This window comes from Aethalodelphis obliquidens, unplaced genomic scaffold (assembly GCF_003676395.1).
Source record: "Aethalodelphis obliquidens isolate GAN/ISIS:26980383/991018 unplaced genomic scaffold, ASM367639v1 scaffold24, whole genome shotgun sequence".
Classification (NCBI taxonomy): domain Eukaryota; kingdom Metazoa; phylum Chordata; class Mammalia; order Artiodactyla; family Delphinidae; genus Aethalodelphis; species Aethalodelphis obliquidens.
The window spans coordinates 16,149,865-16,172,916 of record NW_020837968.1 but is presented as its reverse complement, the minus strand read 5'-3'; the positions used below and the strand labels follow the sequence as shown (position 1 = coordinate 16,172,916).

General features: G+C 42.9%; 1 protein-coding gene across 2 annotated transcripts in view; it reads right to left on the bottom strand.

The window, feature by feature from the left end:
* Positions 1 to 22,247, bottom strand: part of MIA3 (MIA SH3 domain ER export factor 3) — a 53,348-nt gene extending 31,101 nt beyond the window's left edge. Inside the window, exons 1-7 of one of the 2 annotated variants that reach the window (XM_027122245.1) lie at positions 22,100 to 22,203; positions 20,021 to 20,109; positions 19,120 to 19,253; positions 15,216 to 15,302; positions 10,171 to 12,973; positions 8,433 to 8,594; positions 6,033 to 6,178 (exon numbers count right to left, since the gene is read on the bottom strand). In XM_027122245.1, the coding sequence (XP_026978046.1) occupies positions 6,033 to 6,178; positions 8,433 to 8,594; positions 10,171 to 12,973; positions 15,216 to 15,302; positions 19,120 to 19,253; positions 20,021 to 20,109; positions 22,100 to 22,107 (3,429 nt within the window). In that variant the 5' untranslated portion in view covers positions 22,108 to 22,203. Of the gene's footprint in view, positions 1 to 6,032; positions 6,179 to 8,432; positions 8,595 to 10,170; positions 12,974 to 15,215; positions 15,303 to 19,119; positions 19,254 to 20,020; positions 20,110 to 22,099 lie in introns of both variants that reach the window. The other variant, XM_027122244.1, reaches the window with a different exon arrangement.
* Positions 22,248 to 23,052: the final 805 nt, after the last annotated feature.

Genomic DNA, 23,052 nt, shown 5'->3' with positions numbered 1-23,052 from the left:
ACACTATGATACCCCCTAGCAGCCAAACCTGTTTCTTCAATGAATACATTGCAACAAACAAAAAGGAGACATCTACAGACAGAGTAACTAATCGGATACTTGCCCTCCCACTGAAAATAACTAGAAAACTGGACAAAATATGTGAAAAAAAATAGTTTTTCAGAAACAGAACAATAGGCAGCACACAATTGTGACTCCTGAGAGAAGGGAAACAAATGAGGTGAGCCCTGTGATCACCCAGCTTTCTACCTAGAGGCACTTTCTAGACCTCAGTACAAGCAGGGAGAACCAAAGCAGAGTACACCAGTCTCACTAGGAGGCAGAGATCAGAGCTCAGGGAGACTGAGGTGCCTGAACTATGCAGGGAAAGTTACCAGAAAGATGAGAACCACAAAGAAAGAGTTCCAGAAATCTGCACGGATGACTCCTTCAGTCTTGGGCTGAACTCAAAGCAGCACCTGTGTAAGCAGGATTCCTTGAGGATCAGCAAAGAACAATGACAGGCAAAAAGAACAACTATAAGGAGGCTGGAAGCTGAAGAATTCCCAGTTAACACAGGGCTGGGAGACATTTGTATCTCAGCTAGTCAGCATGAATTAACCTTAATGAATGCTCAAGGCATTTAGTACATTACAGAAGAATAACAGTCATCACAGTAGGGAGAAACTAGCCCTGGAGTAAAGACTATACATATACTACACCTCTTAACACATCTTAAAAATAAGACTAGAAAGGATCAAGCTGATCATCAAGTAACTTAACAGCTTAGCAAAACAAACTTCAATCCTTTTGAAAGGAAGCCAGCAAAACCCAGGCACCCAACAACATTCACATTCACGGCGCCTAGCATCCAAAAAACAAACAGAAACAAACCAACCAAAAAAAAAAAAAAACTTTAGACATGGAAAAAAGCAGGAAAATGTACGCCATAACTAAGAGATAAGTAAAAACAGACCAAGAAATTGCAAGAGATGACAGAATATTAGCTTTAAAGGGCTTTAAAAGAATCATAAAATATATTTAAGAATTTTTTTTGAATGACCATACTAAGGAGAGAAATGGAAGATATAAAATAGGACTGAGTGGAACTTTTAGAGCTAAAAAATAAAATATCAGGAATAAAAAATTCACCTGATGGGCTTAACAACAGATTAGATTCCACAAAAGAAAAGATCAATGAACTTGAAGACAGCAACAGGAAGTACTGAAACTGAAGCAAAGGCATAAAAGGGCTAAAAAACAACAACAATAAAGAACAGAGCCTCAGTGACCTGTGGAACTACATAAAGTGAGCTAACATATGTATAGTTAGAGTCCTAGAAGGAGAGGCAAGAGAAAGGAGACACAAAAATTTTTTGAAAAAATAATCTGAAAACTCATAGAACTGTACACAGAAAGGGTGAATTTTACGAGATGTAAATTATGCTTTAATTAATCTGACTTTTTAAAAAGGTGTGTTTATTCACAGATGACATGATCATCTACACAGAGAATCCTATGAAATCTACAACTCCCTCTAGAAATAATAGATAATTTAGTAAATAAGTACTAAGATAAGTAAATAATAAGTAAATGTAGTACGGTACAAGGTCAACATACAAAAGTCAACTGTATTTCTACACATCAGCAAAAAAAGTAATTGTAAACAAAATGTAAAAAAGATACCATTCACAACATCAAAAACCATGAAATACATGGCATACATAAACAAAATACACATGAAACTTGTACAGTGAAAACTACAAATCATTGTTTAGAGAAATTGAAGATCTAAATGAATGTAGAGATGAACTTAATTAGAAGCCTTAATATTTGTTGATATCAGTTCTTCCCAAACTCATCTATAGATTCAATATAATAACAATCAAACTCTCAGCAAGCTTTTTTGTAGAAACTGATAAGTTGATTCTAAAATGTACATGGAAATGCGGTAGCCAAAACAATTTTGCAAAAGAACTACCTGACTGCAAGACCTATTATAAAGCTGTAGTAATTAAAAGCGTGTGGTATTGTCTCAGGACAGAAATAGAGATCAGTGGAACAGGATAAAGTCCAGCAAGAGACATGCATATATGGTCAACTGATTTCACCTCAAGGTGCCAAGTAATCTGAAGGGGAAAGAAATGGTATGGGAGCAAATGGATATCCATTTGAGGGTGGGGGGAGGGAATGAAACCTGACCTTTACCTCACATCATTCACAAAAATTAACTCAAAATGGAACAAAGACTTAATCATGAAAGGTATAACTATAAAACTTCTAGAAGAAAACATGAGAAAATATTCATGTCATTGGAAATGCCTAAGATTCCTTAGGCAGGAAATAAAAAGCACTTTACATAAAAGTAAACATTAATAAAACAGTTAAAAAGTTAAAAATCTGCTCTTTAAAAGGCAATGTTAAGAGATTGAAAGGCCAAGCCAGAGTCTGGAAGAAATTATTTGCAATATGTACTGACAAAGGCGTTGTATCTAAACTATATGAATATAAAGAACTCTTAGACCTTAATATTTAGTAAGAAAAAACCCCAGTTTAAAGGAGGGCAACAAAATAATGCCATTTGCAGCAATATGAATGGACCTAGAGATTGTCATACTGAGTGAAGTAAGTCATTCAGAGATACATGATATCACTTATATGTGGAATCTAAAAAAAGGGTACAAATGAACTTATCTAAAAAATGAACTTATCTAAAAATAGTTAAAGATGTAGAAAACAAACTTATGGTTACCAGGGGGTAAGAAGGGGAGAGGGATAAATTGGAAGATTGGGATTGACATATACATGCTACTATGTACAGAATAGATAACCAATAAGGACCTGCCGTATAGCACAGGGAACACTACACAATACTCTGTAATGGCCTATATGGGAAAAGAATCTAAAAAAGAGTGTATATATGTATATGTATAACTGATTCACTTTGCTGTACACCTGAAACACACAACATTGTAAATCAACTGTACTCCAATAAAAATTAAATTGAAAAAAACGTAAATAAATAAATAAAGAGGGGCAAAAGATTTGAAGAGCTATTTCACACATAAACCCACAAAAAAGTATGGCCACATGAAAAAGCGCTCAACATCATAAAGCATCAGGAAATACAATTAAAACCTCAAAGACACACCCACTAGAATGTCTACAATTTAAGACTGATAATACCAGGTGTTAGCAAATATGTGACCAACTGGAAGTTTTAGAAATTGTTAGTGGAAGTATAAAATGGTACAGTCATCCTTGAGAACAGTTATGGCAGTTTCTAAGATAAAATAAACTTACCACGTGACTGAGCAAATTTCAATCCTAACTATAAATCCATTTATAATTGTAATTCTACAACAGGAAAAGCTAATCTATATGAGAAAAAGTTCTGTCAGTGGTTGCCTGGAGTTTGGGGGATATATTGGGAAGGTACGCAAGGGAACTTTTTCAAACAAAGGAAATGTTCCGTATTTGCTTATGGTTGTTTTTACACGGGTGTATACATTTGTTAAAACTCACTGAGCCATATTCCTAAAATGGGTACACTTTGTTATATGGAATATATATCTGATTAAAGTTGATTTAAGGCATATATCAACCCCTTATAACTTTTGGACTTCAACAAGATCCCAAATTAAGTAAGAATAATTTTAAAAGGAGGGGGGGGGATTTTGAAATGTGTCAAATAATGGGTGATATTAAGGAATTACCATTAAGCTGAGTGATGGGCCCATGATTTCATTTTACTCTTCTCTCTCTTTACTATTACTATTTTGAAATTTTTCCATGCTAAAACACTAAAAAAAACCCCAAAAATTAAAGCAATAACTTCAAATATTTAAAAGATTACTATATAGAAAAGGAATTAGATTCTAAGAGAAAAAAAATCATATGGAGGAAAATTTGGAGTCAATATAAGAATGAACTAGCCAACAGAGCAATGTGTAGACTTATAAGGTAGGTTGATCACACTAGGAATTTTTGATGCCCAGACCTCGTAACTACTGGTCAGGGCTGTAGTAGAGGAAATTACTGCAGTTAGTGAGAAGTTGGACTAATTGTTCTCTCAGATCTCTCCAAGCCCTGAGATTCCATTAACTGTTGATCTATGCATCTGACTTCTGGTGCAGTTTTTCCAAACAAGTCAGCAACCCATTATTCCCCAGCTCTATCAAATAATTATCTATACTACTTATTTGATAATTCATGAAAGCGATTTCATGTTTTCCATTTTTCCAACTTTCATATAGATTTGATATACCCCTTTTTAAGCCTTTCAGAAATCAGAAAGATGCTTCATACCTCTTAGACTCTTTTATTCCTAGCACAATACTCTGTACATACTGGGCCATCAAAATACTTTCCTGACAATACCTTTCAAATCATTGTTAGTTTGTAACATGCGCCCTTTTCTCTTGCTATTCATGTCTGCGTCTTCTCCCACCATCCCTCAAGCAGAGACTGTATCCTCTACCACATCTGTGTCCCCCAGCCCAGGACTAGAACAGGGCTCTGTGCCTATCCACAAATAAAATGAATGAAGAATTCCTCCCACATTTGGAGGCTGTTAAGTTTTAGAGGTGATGATGATTCATGCTGATAGCCAAATCTGAATTCTAAGACTGCCTTAATCACTGAAAATTTCATTATTCTAACTGCACAAGTCATGCACACCATCACCGGGGTGGCTGCCACTACCACAACCATGGAGAAAACTGGAAAATGGTTTGGTTTTCCTCCATCTTTCCCATCCTGGTGGCCTTTCTCCTGAATTCCCCAGGTATTCAATGTCTTTACACTGCACTCCGACCATCTAAATGAGAAGTAGGCAGGGGATGAGATCCTATAAAATGCCAGGCACTACACGAGACACTTGACATTATCAATTCATTTAATTCTTACAACAGCTGGAGTAGGCATTATCTGCATTTTATAGATGAGGAAGCTGAGGTTCAAACTTAGTAATTTGCCCAGGCTTCTAAATGATAAACATGGGATTTGAAACCGGACCATCCTCACTCAAAGCCCCTGTGTTTGAAATAACAAAAAATAACCCTTTTCCTACAAAAGCCTTGAAATAACAGAACCTAAAGGAAAAATATTTTTGTTGGAGACAATACTTTCTCTATAGCTCCAAGGGCAACTTTGTCTCCAAATTCGGAAAGCTTGCTCATTCCCATACTTACCAAGAGGAACGTCGAATTTCAACAAATACCACAAGGGGGCGCTAAGTCCTAAAAAGCTTAAGCTTCTGGACAGATTAAATGTCTCATTTGGATCAGGACTCAGACAGATAAATCTGAACAAATATTCTGCCATAAGTGACTCTAGGAACAAATATGACCATACTTCTTTCCTCCTTAAAGCCTTCAAAGGATCTCCATCCCTAACATCACTTATCATGACACACAACTTCCTTTATGTGTGACCATCTCCCTCCAAAAGACCGTGACCCTCTAACTCTATATTTGGATAACGCCGACTAACGCTTCCCTGGCTTCCCCAAGTAACCATTTCTTCATGTCCCAACTCTTCAAACATGCCTTCTTCCGTGTGACTGCATCTCCCCCAGTCCTATTCAACAACAAACTACACATCCAACTCACACGGGTCCTTCAACCCTGCTCAAAACATGTCTCAGCTAACTTCTGACCTTCTCTGACCGTCCTCCCACCTCAGTGAATTAATTTATTCAACATATTATTCCACCATCAGGTAAATACTTCTCTCCCTTCCCATATCATACAGTGTTTCAAGTCAGTGTCCTTATCTCCCTGCTAGACTGAAAGGTCCTCGAGGGAAGAACCGCGTTTTACAGGTGTGCATATGTCTAGTGCTGGCAGGCAGCACATCCTTCTCAAGTGCTGAACTGAGCTAAGAACCCACCAATCAACATCACACACCTGCGGCTTGTTTCAGAGGCTACCTTCAAAGGCTCAGGAGTAATTTTCATACAGACATTTTAAGTTCTTCATCTCATGCTTAAAATCAACTTGAAAACTGTAATGATCAACATTCTATTTGAAGAAATTGTATGTCAGACTTACCGTCTTAGTTAAATAAAACACGAATGAATATATGAAAAGAATTGAATTTTCCACAAGTGTGACACTTGATGGTTCTTCAGCATTTGTTTCTAGTTGCTTTTTTGCATCAACAGCATCGATAGGAGGGACTTCTGTTGTAATTATCCCTAAAATTGAGGGAGAAAGCTAATACTTTATTTATGCTTCAGAATAAGATTTGTTTCTCTTCATGTAAAATATTTATTGAGTGCCCACTAAATATCAGTCACTCTGCCTGGATATGTGCTTCTCCTGAAGACAATTATATAAAAACATTTCAGAACCCCCATTAGAGCCATCACATTCTCAATTATAAAGTGAACATCATCTCCAACCCACTCTACCCACCAGCAGTCCCTCCATCACTTCCCTGGCAATGCAACTGCTATCTGAACAATATAGACTCATGGGGACTGAGAAAACCAGAATTTTATGCTTTTCCCATATACACACTGTCACATTTAACAAACATTTATTTAGTGCTGGTGAAGCACTGTATTAGAAACTTCAGGCAAACAATGAGTAAGAAAAGAGTGTTAGTAAATCTATACCAATGGATGATCTTTTTTAAATCTGAAAAACTGTAATTCTGAGTTGGTTAAAAACTGATGGATTTCTGTTTCCTTTTATGTGAGAGAATATGTAAATAAACAAAACTGAAAATTAAAAACAACAAAAGAGTGTTAGTTTGCAGACTTGCACCCATAGTCAGCACCAGCATCTGGCACCTGGCAGGCACTCCGTGACTGCTTACTGAATGGATGAATGACAGCTACACAAAAGGGAATATGGTAAACACCAAGAGAGATGAAAGGGAACTGCTTACAAGGTGGGGGCCTAGCTTGTAGCTCTGTGAAAAAGCTCGAATTCCAGCTCTTCCTGAAAGGATCTCCACATGACAGGGTGGTAGGGAGGAGATTTCAGGATGAGTTATTTGGGTCTGGGGTGCTTCTTATAAACAGCTAGGAGTCCAAGAAGCAATTAGTGAGAAGTTAGACTAGTTGCCACTCAGATCTCTTCCAGTCCTGAGATTCCGTTGCTATTGACCTATGAATCTGACCACTGGTGAGGTTTTCCCAATCAGGTCAGCACCTCAACACCTGAGATGCATGAAGGACCATTTGGGAAGATCAGCCTCTAAAGGTAGTTGATGCCATTTTGTGCTGGAACTTAAAGGACAAGGCAAAACCTCTGTTTTTAATTCTGCAAGCAAAATCTTTCCTAACCCTGAATGTTTTTAAGCAAGAGAATAATAAGTCTTATTGATATATGACTCATTCTCAACAAGCAGAACCTTTTTGAGTTACAAGAGTTTAGAAGTAGAGTATTATACATGAATGCAATATCCTCTGGAACACAGGAGACCTCTAATATGCCGTTTCTTCTCAAATTAGCTGAATTCCTCTTCCTGCTGTGACCTCTCCTATATTTTAAAGGGGGTAAATCAGGGGGGCAGCCCAGTGCTGCCAGGCCTGTGGTATCACAGGGTAATGCTTTACCTATGGTTAGAGACCATGACCTCTAAAAACGTAAAATGGTAATGATTCATATTGCCATATTGGATAGACAAAATAACACAATCAGCTATTCTGATTTATTGGTAAAATGAGTGACTACACAAAAATCAGAAAGCTGTTGATACTAATACTTGGGTTGCATTCTTTCAAACTCTATTTTTAAAACAACTTTCTCAATCCAAATGAAATGAGTTGCTCTCCCACTGGATGTTTACTGTGCTCAGTGATTTAAGTACTATTCACAGGGGTCCCTCTACACTGGGCCATTATGTACTGCAAAAATTCTGTACTGCTTCCTCTCATCTTATAGTATATCTAGACATAAATATCCCCTCACTGTTTTAAAAAAAAACTTCTATGTCCAGGTGGCAAATTAACAAAAGAACTAAGCTACAATGTACTCTATTGGAGGGGAGGGGCAGATGGAGGGAAGACAGAATTGTGAGTTTCAGAGCAGTGGTTCTCAAACTTTAACTTGTAACAGATCAGAATTCCCTGGACTGCTTGTTAAACAGATTGCCGGTCTCCACCCCCAGAGTTTCTGCAGCTGTTGGTCTGGCAGAAAACTACTGTTTTTGAGCATAAGGCTTTTTAAGAATAGTATTTTAGATTTAAGTTACTTGCATAAGCTAATGCTAGCCAAGCACTGGTTGGTAGGTTAGTTATGGTCTCTGACCTGCTTCGTATGATTGACCTCCACCTGTCTTGACTCCTACTTTTTCTGTTAGTTCTGGTATTTCCTATTTTTTATGCATTCACACCTGTGTTATTCTCTCCTCTATTTCCTACCTTTAGCAACAAATCTCCTCAGAGGGCTTCTTTAGAATAGGCTTCTACTTTGTAGAGAAAAATTAGCAAGCTTTACCTGGGTCTCCAGCTGTCTCAGTATTTGGCTCCTGGGACACTTCTAATGTACCCATGTCACTGGTCACAGGTTGATCCATGTGGCTGGGCTCTTCAGGAATCTGCATTATAAGAACTTCTGTGTTTTCCCATGGAGTATTCTCCTCCAGCGGTGGTTGTATGTCTATAGGGGAGAAGAACGCACTGGGCTGGCAAAGCTCGAAGACAGCCCCCCCTCCAGCAGCCCCTCACCACACATCTCCAGGGCCCCTCACCCCTTGCCCTCAGTGTGCTAGCATCCCGTGGGGCACAACTGGGCAAGGAAAAAAAAGAGTTTCAGTTGCTTTCCTTTCACTTCACAAATGCCTAAGCTACACAATGAAATTGACAAAGAAACCCTCATCCCGGGAATTCCCTGGTGGTCCAGTGGTTAGGACTACTGTGCCTTCACTGCCATGGCCCAGGTTCAATCCCTGGTCCGGGAACTACGATTACACAAGCCACGTGGCAAAACACACAAACAAAACAAAACAAGAAAACCCCTCATCCCAAAGTATTTCATAAATAAATATATTTATGGTAGGGACTTCAATAAGCCTAACTTCTCTTAGCAAACCAACATATGCCCACATAGATAAATGTGCAAAAGGGAATTCCAGGAAGAGCAGAAATAGGAGACGTCTATTCTACCCAGAAATAACAGGCCCCCTTCATACACAAGCACGCTTGTTTCACAGAGCTAGCCCAGAGAAGGGCATTACGTACAAAGGCAGCTCGCTGAAGTGCCTTTCAAATATTTTCAAAGTACCTCCAAGAGTCAGAAGGAGTGAACTCATTTCTGTCCCTAAGAGGCTCAGAGCACACAGCCCAATGCGACCCACAGCCAAGGTGAATTTCTTTGAAACCTCATAGTTTACCCTGAAAGTTCATTTGAGTTTTGCATTCTAATCCAAAATATAGCTGCTTTGATTAAAAGCAAAAATGTTCCCGTCTCCAAACTGGCATTCTGGGAAGATACATTTTTTCTGTGGCTTTATGTCCCCCTGTTAGTCTGCCGTATACCCTCAGTTCAAATGCCTCCATTTGAAGAGCATGGGGACAGAGAAAAGAGTATGGAGCTAGGAATCAGCTTATCTAGGATGCTGGCTCAGGGTCAGTCCAATCACTACTTCCTCAACAGCTTCTCTGCCAAGTGCTGTGTTAGAAGGCTCTGCATCCTGGTTGATCCTTGATCAAGCTGCATGCGAGAGCCCGAGGGCCTAGTAGAATTTAACTACCTAAGTGACTGCCCTAAAGAGGCAGGAAAGAACGTGGCATCCATCAAAGATGAAAGCTGGAGGGTATGAAGAAACTCGGGCAAGGCATCGAGTTAGAAGTTATGCCAGTCCATCCCTGGACAGACAGCAGTTATTCTACGTGTTCAAAAAAGCCCTTTCATGAAACTTGTATGCTGTTAACAGGTCTACTTTCTGCGTCATTTTCTTGTCCCTTTCTCTTTTTATGATGTTTCTTTTTGAGAATGCTACCAGTCTCACTGTCTAAGGGAAAAGCAGGGCAAGAAATCCTTATCCACGCTCCAGCCTCCAAGAAAGAAGGCGGGAAGGGCCGTGTGGGCGTCCCCATGCTGCCCCTCACCTCTGAGCACGCTGGGACCTGTGGACGGAGCTTCACAAGCACGGCACGAGGTGCTTCAGCAGTCCCCTGGTCCCGCCACCCGTTTCTCAAGCCCAACCCTACAAGGCCATAGGTGGGCACCTCACCTTCCGCTGGTCCACCCCAGCCTTCCTCTGCAGGCTGTGCCGCTGCCAGGGGTGCAGTCTCCTCCACCGTGGAGTGTCTGTACCTGACAAAATAGATCAGGTCTTGAACATCATCTAGCACCGCAGCCTCTTCAAACATGCTACTGTCCTTCATCCCCAGGTCTCTATTTTCCATCACACGAGCATCGAGCATCTTCTCTGCCTCGCTCAGAATGTGTGACTCCCAAGCACGGAAGACCTTATCTAGGACTTTCTCCACATTATAGGGCAGGCTCTCCCGCTGTGCCGACTTCAGCTTGGATGACATTTCCTGGAACATGGCTTCCAGCTTATGGACGTCAAAGTACTTCTGGAACCGCTGCAGAGACTGCTGATCTTTAAAGAAACTGCTGATTATGGGCAAGTCCTCCATGTGGATGCTGTGCTCAGGCTGTACGGGTGTATGTGGAGCCCAGGGGAATGGGTCGTCATCACGGTCCTCAGAAGCGGACCCCTGGCTCCCTGCATCCACGAGGTTCTGTACATCCTTCTCATCCTCTTTCGAGAGTTCTATCCCAGGCTTCTCTGCGAGCCCTGAGGTCTGCAGGTGTTCCCCAAGGCTGTCTTCTTTAAGAGAACCAGGATCTTTATTCTGAGATGCTTCACTGAACTCTGGAGTCTGATTTTCTTTCTTGCCAGGAAAGTCACTCCCTTCAGGGGGTCTCTGTGCTTTCTGATCCACACTACCTGGGTCCCTGCCTAGACTGTCTACCCCTTTACCTGCAGTCTCATTTTTTCTTTCATTTTCCAATATATTACTAGTTTCTTCTTTGTTTTCTTCAGTTTCAGGATCGGTCTTAATGGCACCTAAAACAGCTTTTTCAGGGACTCGAAGGTCAACATCTAACCTCTTGTCCTGAATCTCAGGGCTTTTTTCTTTAGACCGTTTCGCACTCACGGCATTTTCATCCTCCAGTAGCTCTTCGGGGCTGTAATCGTCACCTTCTGCTTCTGGATTTTCAGTGTGGAAACCTGGTCCTTCTGTGCTATCAGTTTGGCCCGTTCTTCCCACCTCCTGTGTGGCCGGCAGTGGCTTGTGCCCTTCGTCTGAGGTGTCCGCTGTGACCTCTGTAACCTCTTCCCCAGAGAGGCTTCTCTTCTCCCTCGCTTGCTTATGAACTGCGGCAGCCACATCTCCTTGCTGCCAGGAAAGATTTCTTCCCAGAATGGGACCCTCTTCTTCCGGTTTTCTTGGCAAACCAGTTTCACCTGGCTGGGAGGACCTAGTCTGATTCTGAGGTTTGAGAAGCCATTCCTTTATAAGTTCCTCACCTGGATGCTCCCCCGAAAGCATGCGTGGTTTCGGTCTGTTTACCAAACCATCTACTTCCTGCACGCTCTCTTTGGAAGCATTATGCTGGTGACCGCCCAAGACTGGGGCCACACCCACGGACTCCTGTGTAATCTTTCCCTCGTCCCTTTGATTCCCTGCCGCTTTAGGTACCGATTCCCTCTCCGAGGCACCTTCCAAACTCCGCCCCCCAGGCTTCTCTTCATGGAGCATTTCTTTTGCGATATGAACGGCTACTCCTTTTAGGTCATTCTCCTGGTTAGCAAAGGCTGGTTTTAATGTTTCCGTACCCTTTTCAGCAGCTGGCGAAGAGCTGAGGTGGCCGCTTTGAGGAGAACCACGCACAGCCATGCCTTCTCGAATCTCATCCTCTAATCCTACCTCACCCTGCACCAGGTCCCTCTTGGGTTCCTCAATCTTCCTCCATTTTCCTTTAATGTGAAGTTCTATGTCCACTTCTGGGTCTTGGTCATTATTTGCTTTAGGGACTTCTACATTCAAAAGGCCGTCTGCTGCCTTTTCAGGGTCAGTATGATCTACTGCTGGCTGTGGTTTCCCCAGTTTGCTGTCCAGGACTAACGCATCATCCCCTTCCTCTCCTTCCTTTGATTCAGTACTCTGTACATCTGTACCTGTGTTTTCTTTACCTTCTGTGACATCAGAGAAGATGGTATCTTCCCAGGTTGTTAGTATATTTTTATCACCGTTTTTGACACCAGGGGTCTGAGTTTCCTCAACTTTCTGCTCTTCATTTGAATTCTGCTCTTTCTCTGTTGAATGTTTCTCAACTCCAGAGTTGGCTGGAGCTTTCGTATCTTCTCCACCTATAAAGGTTAGTAATGGCAGCTCATCCAAGTTTTCTTTACTCTCCTCTTCTTCCTTCCCCACTGTGTAATACTCAGCATCCAATTCCTCAACAAAATCATCCTCTAACGAAGTAACAAGTCTGGTTGTCTCGCCATCTGACACAAGTGCGTCGGCAGTTGAGCCAAATTTGGTTTTCAAGTCCAGAGTCATTTCTGTTTTCAAAAGTTTGTAAGCATCAATCTTCTCCTGTTCATTCGAGACCTGAGAACTATTGCTGGTTTTGTTGTTTTCACTTTCTGGCACTTTTAACTTATCTTGCAGCATTTCTTCAAAAGGTTCAAATGAAGATCGCTCTCCCTGAGCATGACCCGTCTGACTATTTACATGGGGGTGGCTCTTCTGAGCCTCATGTCTTTCCCTGAGTTCCTTACTGTTTTCTGATAATATACTTTCACTTTCCTCTGAGGTGGGTTCTACTGGCTCAGGTTCAGGGTCACTTCCCTTAGACGCTTCAGGAGGTTCTTCCACATGCTGAGAAGTTTCTTGTTTAACTTCCGCAGAATCTCCAGTGGCAGAATCGTACAATTCCAAAAATCCTAGAAGTTCTTCTACGTTATAATTATCAAAATCATCTCTTCCCCCATCAAAACAAACAAAATCTGTCTCCTGAAAGGGAAAGGAAAACATTAGTGTGTCACTAACCGAGTGTCACAAGAGCAAAGACTTACCCAGGCTAATGGCAGCGATGATCTCAAATTCACGTTTGGCTCTAGAGGGGCTTTTGTGCCAACCTTGGGGAGTCAGGAGATAGGAGGATGGAACCCACTTTTCCCTGGCTTCCTGCTTCCATGAGGAAGGACTCCTACCTGAGCAATGCTCCTCCTGGCTTCCCCTCATTCTCTTTTCCCCAAGGGAGGAATGATTCATGTGGCTGGTGGGTTTGTTCTGCACCATCCCTGCCTTCTGCTTGAGACTGGATGGAAGGAACACACGCCCTCTCTCTTCCATGCTGTCAGTTTTACAGGGACAGCCCCCCCTTGGGGAGACCCCCACTTGGCCAGCTCTGCCTGTGGCTGGGTAAGTCTGTCTTATTCTAGACTGCAATGTTCAAAAGCCCATTCATTTCCGCACACTTGAGCCATGTTCTCCAAAAAGCTTTACCCGTAAGTAATGGTGACATTCTGGTCCCCATCTACCTGACTCCTAAGCACAAGTAGGGAAAAGTAGGGTTATCATTTATTGGGTCCCCCGACTTCCAATACCTATGCCTGATGTTCTGGGAATTTACCTCACACTACTTTGCCCAGGAGAAGCTGGAAGACCACCCAGCGTCTCCATCATCCTCCCCTCTAGGCTGTGCTTCTCTGCTTACCCAGCTGGAAACTGGGAGAATCACCTAGCTGACAGGCTCTACGTCTACAACAGATTTCTGGGTCATTTTTTCCTTGGATTGGGAAAGATAACTCAGCTTAAGAAGCATCTTACTGAAATACAGGTGCAGGGGAAGTAAAAATGTTAAGGAACAGAATGGTGTCAAGGGGCTCCCCACTTAACTATCACCACAAATACACCTTGAAAACAAGATTCAGTGAGGGATATATTCTACTCTAAATCAGGGTTCTGATTAGCTGTCGATAAGATCTGCTTTTAGACTACCTGTAAGTCTATATTCTTCCTTTCCTCTTGCTAGTAAACAAATTGACATAAAATGGGTCGCAAACAGAAAGAAAAGTTAAAAAGCCAACAAAGATAATCTCCTTCTCCTAACTAAACTCTCACAATACTCTGGAGAGACCTGACAAGTGTGGTAAGGACGAATGATTCCTCTTCCCATCGCGTGCATTTCTAAGCCATTTCGTAATGTTGAGGGAGGCATGTAGTGAGGGGTACAATGAGAAGGCAGAATCCCCAACAAGTGAGGTCTCTGTGACCAGTGAGCTGCTGTCTCATGCGTATTTCCCTCCCAGCAGCATCTTCATTAGGAGTGAAGCCTAACAGGCAATAGGGCTGATTTCACGTCCCTCGAAAAGACAAGGAAATTTCAAGAACAGCAGTGGCTCTATGACTTCATCCGTTCTGCCGAGCTCAGCTGAGAAGCGCCCCAGGCCAGCAGCTCACATGCTCTTGCAGCAACACCAAAGAGTCATTCAAAGGTTTCTGTTTGAAGGTGGGCATCAATTCTTATACATTTTAAAACTCCAGAAAATAATCAGCTGGAATGAGGATCCCAGAGCACAAAATCCTTGTCATCACAAAGCTAGTTTAAGTTGGTGCACCCTGGATGAATGCTTTACAGACTGTGCAGTCAGGACCTTGCAGATTTGAGGCTGGACCTCATCTGAAATGCTCAGGTTCCCTTTTCCAAAATCTATCACATAACTCTAATCCCTTAAATCATTACAGTCAGTAAGAAAACCTAGTACAATTTGGGGTTTGATTAATTTAACCTGATCTCTATATACTTAAAATGTCTAAAAGCTATTCAATGAGTAGTTTTCAAAGTGAGACACCTCATCTTACTTGTAAAAAAAGTATTTACCTCCTAAATTTAATAACTAAATACAAAGATATTGAATTCTTCATCCTTTTTTCCTCACATAAAATAGCAAAGAAAAATCCTGAGTAAGTATACATAGCCTTGTATAAGAACACCTGCTTCAACATATAACTATCAGATTATGATATAAAGTCTCCCGTAAATTCTTTTCAAACTTTTCTTCCTTCCTTCCTTCCTTCCTTTCTTTCTTTAAAGGTGTCTAATAAATTAAAATCTGATACACAGATGTTAACTTTTTTTTTGATCAAAACACATTCAAAGACTTGCAAAAATAATTAATTGAATGTAACTGATGAAGTTATAAACCAATTTATAATTGAGAACAATAACAACAAAAAGTCCACAACTTACATCTGTTGGAACTTGTAGCTCTTTTTGAGTATATTCATGGACTACGCGGATTAAATCCTTTGGAAAATATCCAAAAGTACGCCCAACCTATATTAAATGGGCAAAAGAAATGAATATCAATCAAAATTCTGTAGAAGAAATATAAATGAGAGACTTCTTAGTAGTGAGAGGAAACATAAAGATAGGTAGATATAACCACAAGAGATGCATGTTGCTATTATGATTACAGAGATTATCATTCCAATAAAAATTAAGTACAGAATGTTGTAAAGGCAACTTTTCTAAAACCACTGAAGTTTTCTTTCAACATTCAGCTTAATTTTAAGCACAGGGCACATAAAGTGAGATTTCTGAAGTAGCTAGAAGATCTGCATAAGAGAAAATTATTGTATATTATGTGACTAAAACTATGTAAATCAAGGCTCGTTAGAAACAATTCCAAATAACCTCTAACCAGAATTTATCTGCACATTTCACAGTATCACTCATAAACCAGTACTTACAAGTCTTTCTTAAACCAATAAACAAAAGCCATAAGGGGACTTCCCTGGTGGCACAGTGGTTAAGAATCTGCCTGCCAATGCAGGGGACATGGGTTCGATTCCTAGCCCAGGAAGATCCCACATGCCGCGGAGCAACTAAGCCTGCGTGCCCTAGAGCCCATGCGCGGCAACTACTGAGCCCGTGCGCGGCAACTACTGAGCCCATGCGTGGCAACTACTGAAAGCCGCCCATGCTCCGCAACAAGAGAAGCCACGGCAATGAGAAGCCCGCACACCTCAATGAAGACCCAATGCAGCCAAAAAGAACCACACCGACAAAAAAAAAAGCCATGAAAATTAATAAGTAAAAAAAAAAAACATTTCTGAAATGCATGACCACTACAACAAAAGGCAAATATTTATTGATATCATGGGCTATACTAGGTTTTTCAACAAATGGATTTTCAAGTATTTGGGGAGAAAATAAAATTCATACTAACTACACAGCAAGCTTAGTTTCTTGCAAAGTAAACCTCTATAGAAGATTATCCCATTTCTCTATAGCACTAACCGCTAAGATATATTAAGTTTGTCCTCTTGAGAAACATACGCTGTCTTTTACTAGCTACAGTCTGAAAGGGAGAAGCAGATCTCTTTCCAATTATTAAAGGAGATTGACATGCAGATCAAATGCACAAAAAGAAAAAAAAAGGCTATCTTATCACTAACTCCTAAAATATCCTCATTACCAGGGCTCTTGTTATATCTGGCAACTATGTGAAAGCCAGTTTTAGTAGAATACTGCCTTGAAGATTAGATAAGACAAGGCAATTTTAAATTGCTACATTGGCAGTTAAAGTCTGAAACTCTAAGAAACAAAAAGAAGCTGCAGGATGAAAACTAAGAAATAAAAACAAGAACCATTCTGAAAGCTCAGGAGAGAGAGTTTTTAATTTCCTTAACTATAAGGTTCATGAAATGAGACAGGAGACTGAGGGAAAATACATTTACTTCCTTCTCAGGAAAAGTTTATTTTATTGAGAGAATATGGAAAAGGGAAGGAAATCAGAGCTATGTGAAGAGAGGAAATACATTTATCTTTGTATAATCTTTGTCAACTGAGAGCATAGGTCATAAAATAACTCTGTATTTTTACATTGAGTGGGTCCCGTTTCTTATGATCTGACAAAAAGATGCAGAATCATGGGCCCTCATGACTGAAAGTAAGCTTTATATCTAATTTTGCTTCCGTATATCATCTCTGCCAAGGAACTGCTGAGTTGATTTGGGAAAAGAAAGAAAAGGGGAGGGGAGGGGAGGGGAGGGGAGGGGAGGGGAGGGGGGGAAGTGAAGGGAAGGGAAGGGAAGGCAGGGGAAGGGAGGGGAAGGCAAGGGAAGGGAATTGTTTCAAGAGAACAAAATCTGCATAAGCTACTATTAGGACAAATGTAAATAAGTGCCCCTGCCCTGAAAGGAAATATTCACAAGGAAAATGGGTAAGATACGGGCCCTGCCGGAGCTTTTGACTCCACAGGAGGTAAGACTGTACACACATTAACTACAACACAAGGCAGTAAAAGGAACGCCACATGAGCAGTGCAAACAAAGTGCCACCTAAACAATTATTAGACAGCAAAGATCCCTTCTGGCTGGGAGCTGAGGGCAGTGCTTCCCTAGGAAGGTAGGGTCAGAGTTGGGAACCAGAAAGATTGGCAGGCTTTCCAGACGTGAATATGGTCGTGAGCAAAGGTGTGGAAGAGGGAAAATGCAAAGTCAAGTTCACTTATCCAAACGCTCCAGCTTCACCGCTACATGAAAAATGCAGCCTAGGGACTTGGAAAAAATGTTCCAAGAGTAGAAATCTCACGCAGTAGACTTGAAAGAAACAGAACAGATTCTTCTTTGAATATGGTGATTCAACTGGGATCCCGCCTAAATACAAGAGCTGTACCTGACCAGCTGGTCTTACAAGACTCCTCCCTAGGAATCTGGACTGCCAGCAAAATAAATCGAATCTTCCCGATGGGGGATTCTCAAGCCCTCTTTCCTGTTGTTTGTTTGGTGTTTTATTGAGAGTAAAACTTTTCACATTTGGGACTGGGTGTTTCTCCGAGTTTGTACAATCCTAAGGGCATTGAGGACTCTTATTACTTTCAGTAAATAACCAGTCCACACATCACATAAAAAGGAAAGGACAAGAGCTCATAAGCCTCCCAATCAGGTCACTCGTAGTGAATCTCCTCATTAAAAGCATCAAAGCATGACAAAGTCATTGATTTCCATGTCTGCTGTCCTGGCACCCACAGAGCTGGCTGGGAATAGAGCTGCTTCAGTGAACCTGGGGGAGCAATTGTCCAAAAAAGCAGGAAAAGGATGCCCCAGCAGTTGCAAGCAAAACAAGCAAACAAACAAGAAAGCACACAGTGAAAATGATACTTTGCTTTTTTAATAGGAACAGCACACATGATTAGGTATGTGAATAATTTAGAAAAAAATTATTTTTTTTCTCCATACGTGAATACCTGAAACACTATCTTGCCCATACTTTACAGGATTAAGCCCACAGATACTTCCTTTTTGAAACAATGAAGTTAAGATTTTTCAGGTTTCACCACTGGTAACTACTAGTTTGTTTCCGGCGTCTGTGAGTCTGCTTCTGTTTTGTTACATTCATTCGTTTTACTTTTTACAGTCTACTTATAAGTGATAACATACAGTATTTGTCTTTCTCTGCCATATTTCACGAAGCACAACACCCTCCAGATCCATCCATGTTGTTGCAAATGGCAAGACTGCAGTCTTTTTATGGCTGAATAATACTCTATTGTATATATATCCACCACATCCTTATTTACTAGAGCATCTGTGGCTGGTAAGGCCTAGAACTTGATGCCAGAAGCAGCTCAGTTCTGTTTAAGTCCCTTTTCTGTGTCCCCAGCTGGGGACACAGAACCATCCTCTTTTTCCACAGTCTAGCAGAGAGGACAGGTTAACTCCATCAAAGACCGCAAGAAACAGTTTCTTAAATTTACAGTGCTGGCTTCCCTGGTGGCACAGTGGTTAAGAATCCGCCTGCCAATTCAGGGGACACAGGTTCGAGCCCTGGGCCGGGAAGATCTCACATGCCGCAGAGCAACTAAGCCCATGTGCCACAACTACTGAGCCTGCGCTCTAGAGCCCGCGAGCCACAACTACTGAAGCCTGTGCGGCTAGAGCCTGTGCTCTGCAACAAGCGAAGCCACCACAAGCCCGCGGACCGCAATGAAGAGCAGCCCCCGCTTGCCGCAATTAGAGAAAGCCCGCGCACAGCAACGAAGACCCAATGCAGCCAAAAATAAATAAATAAAATTTTAAAAAAAATCTGCAGTGCTAAACAAGCCAATACAAAGGAAGAAAATTAAGTATGTCAAATTTTTACTTACACTTCCAGCCCAAACTTCAGGCGATCCCCCTGCCAGTTTATAGTAGACATATACAGGGTCACCTTTTTTAAAATTCACAAAACGACAATCCGGGCCTGTAAAATCTTCCAGAGCCTCGCCCCGGTACATTAACACTGTATATAAAGAGAGAAAAAAAACAAGCAGATATCAGGATTCAACTTCCACAGTCCATAGTGGCTGATCAGGAAATATAAGAATCCACTGTAAACAATAATAAAGTTTCTCCAGTACTCTCTGGAACCAATCACTTTCAACTCATATGCTCAAAGCATCTATAGAGCTTTATTCATTGTAAATCATGAATCCCCCTGCAAGTAGACAGGAGAGAGGGAAACTTTCCCAATGCGTCCACCGCCACACATGGCTGGTCTCAAGTGAAACCCTTGGTTCCCTCTCTAACCATCTAGTCCTCAGTCTTTGCTGTTTCATAATCATGAAAAGCTTCATTTTACAGTTGGGTAAATTCGAGCGCAGATGCTACTAGTGTAAGCATGACTAAATGCAGAGGTAATAGGTAATTGGGGAGAGCACCCAAGAACCCCCAAGGGGTCAATTAACTTGAACTAACCACTAAAAGGCCCTATCTTTAAGTGGCTGTAACTGCTACCATGCAGCAGTAAACACTGTCCATTTCATTTGCAGTCAAGTTGCTCTCTCCCTCAGTATATGGATAATGGAAAAGGACATCACACCCTATTATGGATCCAATCACATTACAAGATATTATTTTTCTGAAAGTATATAATGTTGACTATACCCAACATTAAGGTTTATTTATTTCTATAAACAAAATCAAAAGTAGGCAAGTGGGTTTTGTTTCTATAAACAAAATCATATGTGGCAGGGACAAGCAAAACTATGAGAATTGTTTAGTAGTTACCTTCAGTCTTAAAATGCAGGACAAATCCCACTCGATCTAGAAATTGGTAGAAGCAATATTTTTCTTTTTGTTGGCCAAATACACAGTTTCTAATGTAAGATGAAATGGACAATAAATGCAATTAAGCAGCAGAGAAAAAGAAGAATGAAATGGAAATAACACTTTCTCTAACAGCCAATTAGCAATAAGTACATTAAAGCACATGTTTAAATACGTATTTGAGGGACAAACATATAGATTTAAAGGGGGTTATTCGGATTTTAAAGCTAAAATCTTATTATTTTAATACATGTCAGCATCCTAATTCAGATACAATTAGGTGAGAGGCCAAGTTGAAGGTGATGGACAATTTAAGACTGGGAATTCTATCAGAATTGGAAACAGCAATGTATCTCTTATTCCCCCTTAAAAGAGATCACTGCAGATTTGTAATAATAAATCAGATGACAACATATGCACACTGAGGAACAGCTATCTGAAAAGCACACAAGGACAGCTCACAGGCACACACCTTACTAAGTAAACACTTTATGCAACAGAACACAGACCCAGAGCCTGCTCTAGCTGCTGCCTGTTGTGTTTGGTTACATCTGTTTCGACACATGCCACTTCTCAAGTTATGTGACCACCATGGGCCCTTCCAACACCATGTCTCCATACTAAGGAAGCATCAGTGATGTGATTCTCTAGGTAACTGGTTTTGAGGAACCCAGGTAGGATACTGCTTGAAAGCAATGAATAGCAAACATCTGCTATATCCAACCCTGCTTGCTAATAACCCGGATTTACTCTGAGAAAACTGCAGGAACAATTCATGGAAGTTGCTCCATTTTCGTGGCGTTTATTTACATCAGTCCTAGGGTTACTTCTAGGAATGGCTTAACACAAATCAAAGACTGACTCCTTTCTTTCCTCTAACGGCTGGCAGTGCTACAGTTCTTCAAATTGTGAAATTTGGTTTCGAATAACACCCATTTTGAATATAAATAGCTAAACTGTAGGCTTCGGCCTCCTCAGAACGAACATTTTTCTATAGGTACTGGTTACAACAGATGAACAACCGTTTCTGAAGTGGTTATCGGTAAGTTTACAAGGTTATTTGAGACCGGCTGGAGGCCACAAGGATGATACTTGTCCGGCAAATACACAGGAAGACAGCCCAAGAGCAGTAATGATTAAGGCTGAAATGAGCTGGATTTATAAAACTCTTGCAGTATTTACCGTTTTTACTTTAACAATCCTCTTCACCTGAGTTTGGGGCTCTCTGCCCTCCTCAACGCCCACGGTCCACCCTCCCACCCCCAATTCGCGGTTAGGGAACCATTCCGCTTCCTGCGCAAAGAGGAGGCTGCTGGTCCCAGGTGGCCTCTTTCGAGAACGAAAGATTTTGGCCTTTCCGGTGCCCTCCCTGTCTGGCTGTTTGCAGGAGCCTTCCAAGCACAGAAATGACAGAACTGAGGCAGAGCCGGGGAGGAGACCTTGGAACACACCGCAAGCCTGGACTCCGGGCTCGTCCCAAACCTAAACTCCAATCCCTGTTCAAAAGGCGGTCCGAGCCCCGAATCCCAGTGAAGCAGAGGGGCGAAGGGGCAGCGCCAGGAAGGCTTTCCCGAGCCCCACCAGCAACCTGCCGCTGGGAAGGCGCCCACCGAGCCCTTAGCGCATCTGCCCCCGGACTGCACCCAGCGAGGTCCCCGCCGAGGGAGCAGGATAGCGCTCGCGGGCAGCGCGGGGAGCCCAGGGAGAGCGGCGCGCCACCCCATCCTTCCTCGGAGCCGGGGCGGGCCGGGGGAGGGGACGCTGCGAGCGGTCCCCAGGGAAACCGAGGGCCACCCCCGACCCCCCACCCCCCCCCGCCCCCGTCGGCGAAGGAAAAATGAACAGCTGGCAACAAGTAGGAGGTGCAGCCCCCCCCACGGCTGGGGCCGGCTGGCCTGGGCGCCGGCAGGGCCGGAGGAGACAGACGCAAGGACCCGGGGCTCGCCCACCTCGGCGCTCCGCCCGTCCGGCCTGCGGCCCCCCGGCCGGCTTGGTGCGCGGCCGAGACCCCGCCCCCGCGCCGCCCTCCCGGGCACTCACTGCTGCATTCGTCGTCCGCGCAGAGTTTGTGCTGCGAGAAGCGCCGGACGGTGTCCTGGTTCGGCTGGCCGGGTACCCGCCAGAGCGGCCTGAGCAGGAGCAGCCACAAGAGGAGCCCCGTCGCCGCAGCCATGTTGTGGTCACCTCGCGGAGCCGGTGACGCGGAGGAGGCGGCCCGGGCGGGGCGGGGGGCGGAGCGCGGGGGGCGGGGGGACGCGCGGCGGGGAGGGGCGGTGCCCGCCGGGGTGTGAGTCCCTGGCGGACACGTCAGCACGGCCTCCGGGAGGGGATGGAGGGGGTCTGGGAGGAGGAGGAGGACCAGCACTCGCACCTCCTTCCCAAGGCTTTCTCCTCCGGTTGCTGCCTTGGCAACCGGGACTCTATCTTCTCCCTCGTCCAATCGTCTGCCTTTGCCCCTGTCCATTCGCAGTCGACCCTCCGCAAGACTCCCTCCCTTGCCCACACCTCTCTGCGACTTTGGATCCCCCGACCCCGCGCCATCCCAACAGCAGGTCTTCTTTGACACCTTCTTGCAGCTTCTGATTTCTGGTTCGTCCCAAGCTTGCTCACACCCTCAGCCCCCTTCCTGGTTTGGTACTTCCTTTTGCGAACTACCAAATCCCACCCACGATTTACCACTGATCGTCTCCAGTTCGAGATTCCCTCTTATTCTGACTCCCAGGGGTTTTGGGGGGCCCCATCCCATGACCCCCTTATATTAGGAAAGGGAGGTGTCAGTGGAATGGTGGGTCGGTGACATACAATAGAGCCAGTGGCCTGCTTGCTCTTTTTCCCCACCCCCGGCCCTGGGGGTTGGAGGTGGGCAATGGGTCCTCATGCTGAGATCTTCAGATTTGGGGGTCTTTATCCATAAGGGGAGAATAATTTAATTCAATGCAAATATATTGAGCTTCCCTTTTACGCTATTATTTCAGGCCAGACGCTGGACAAAG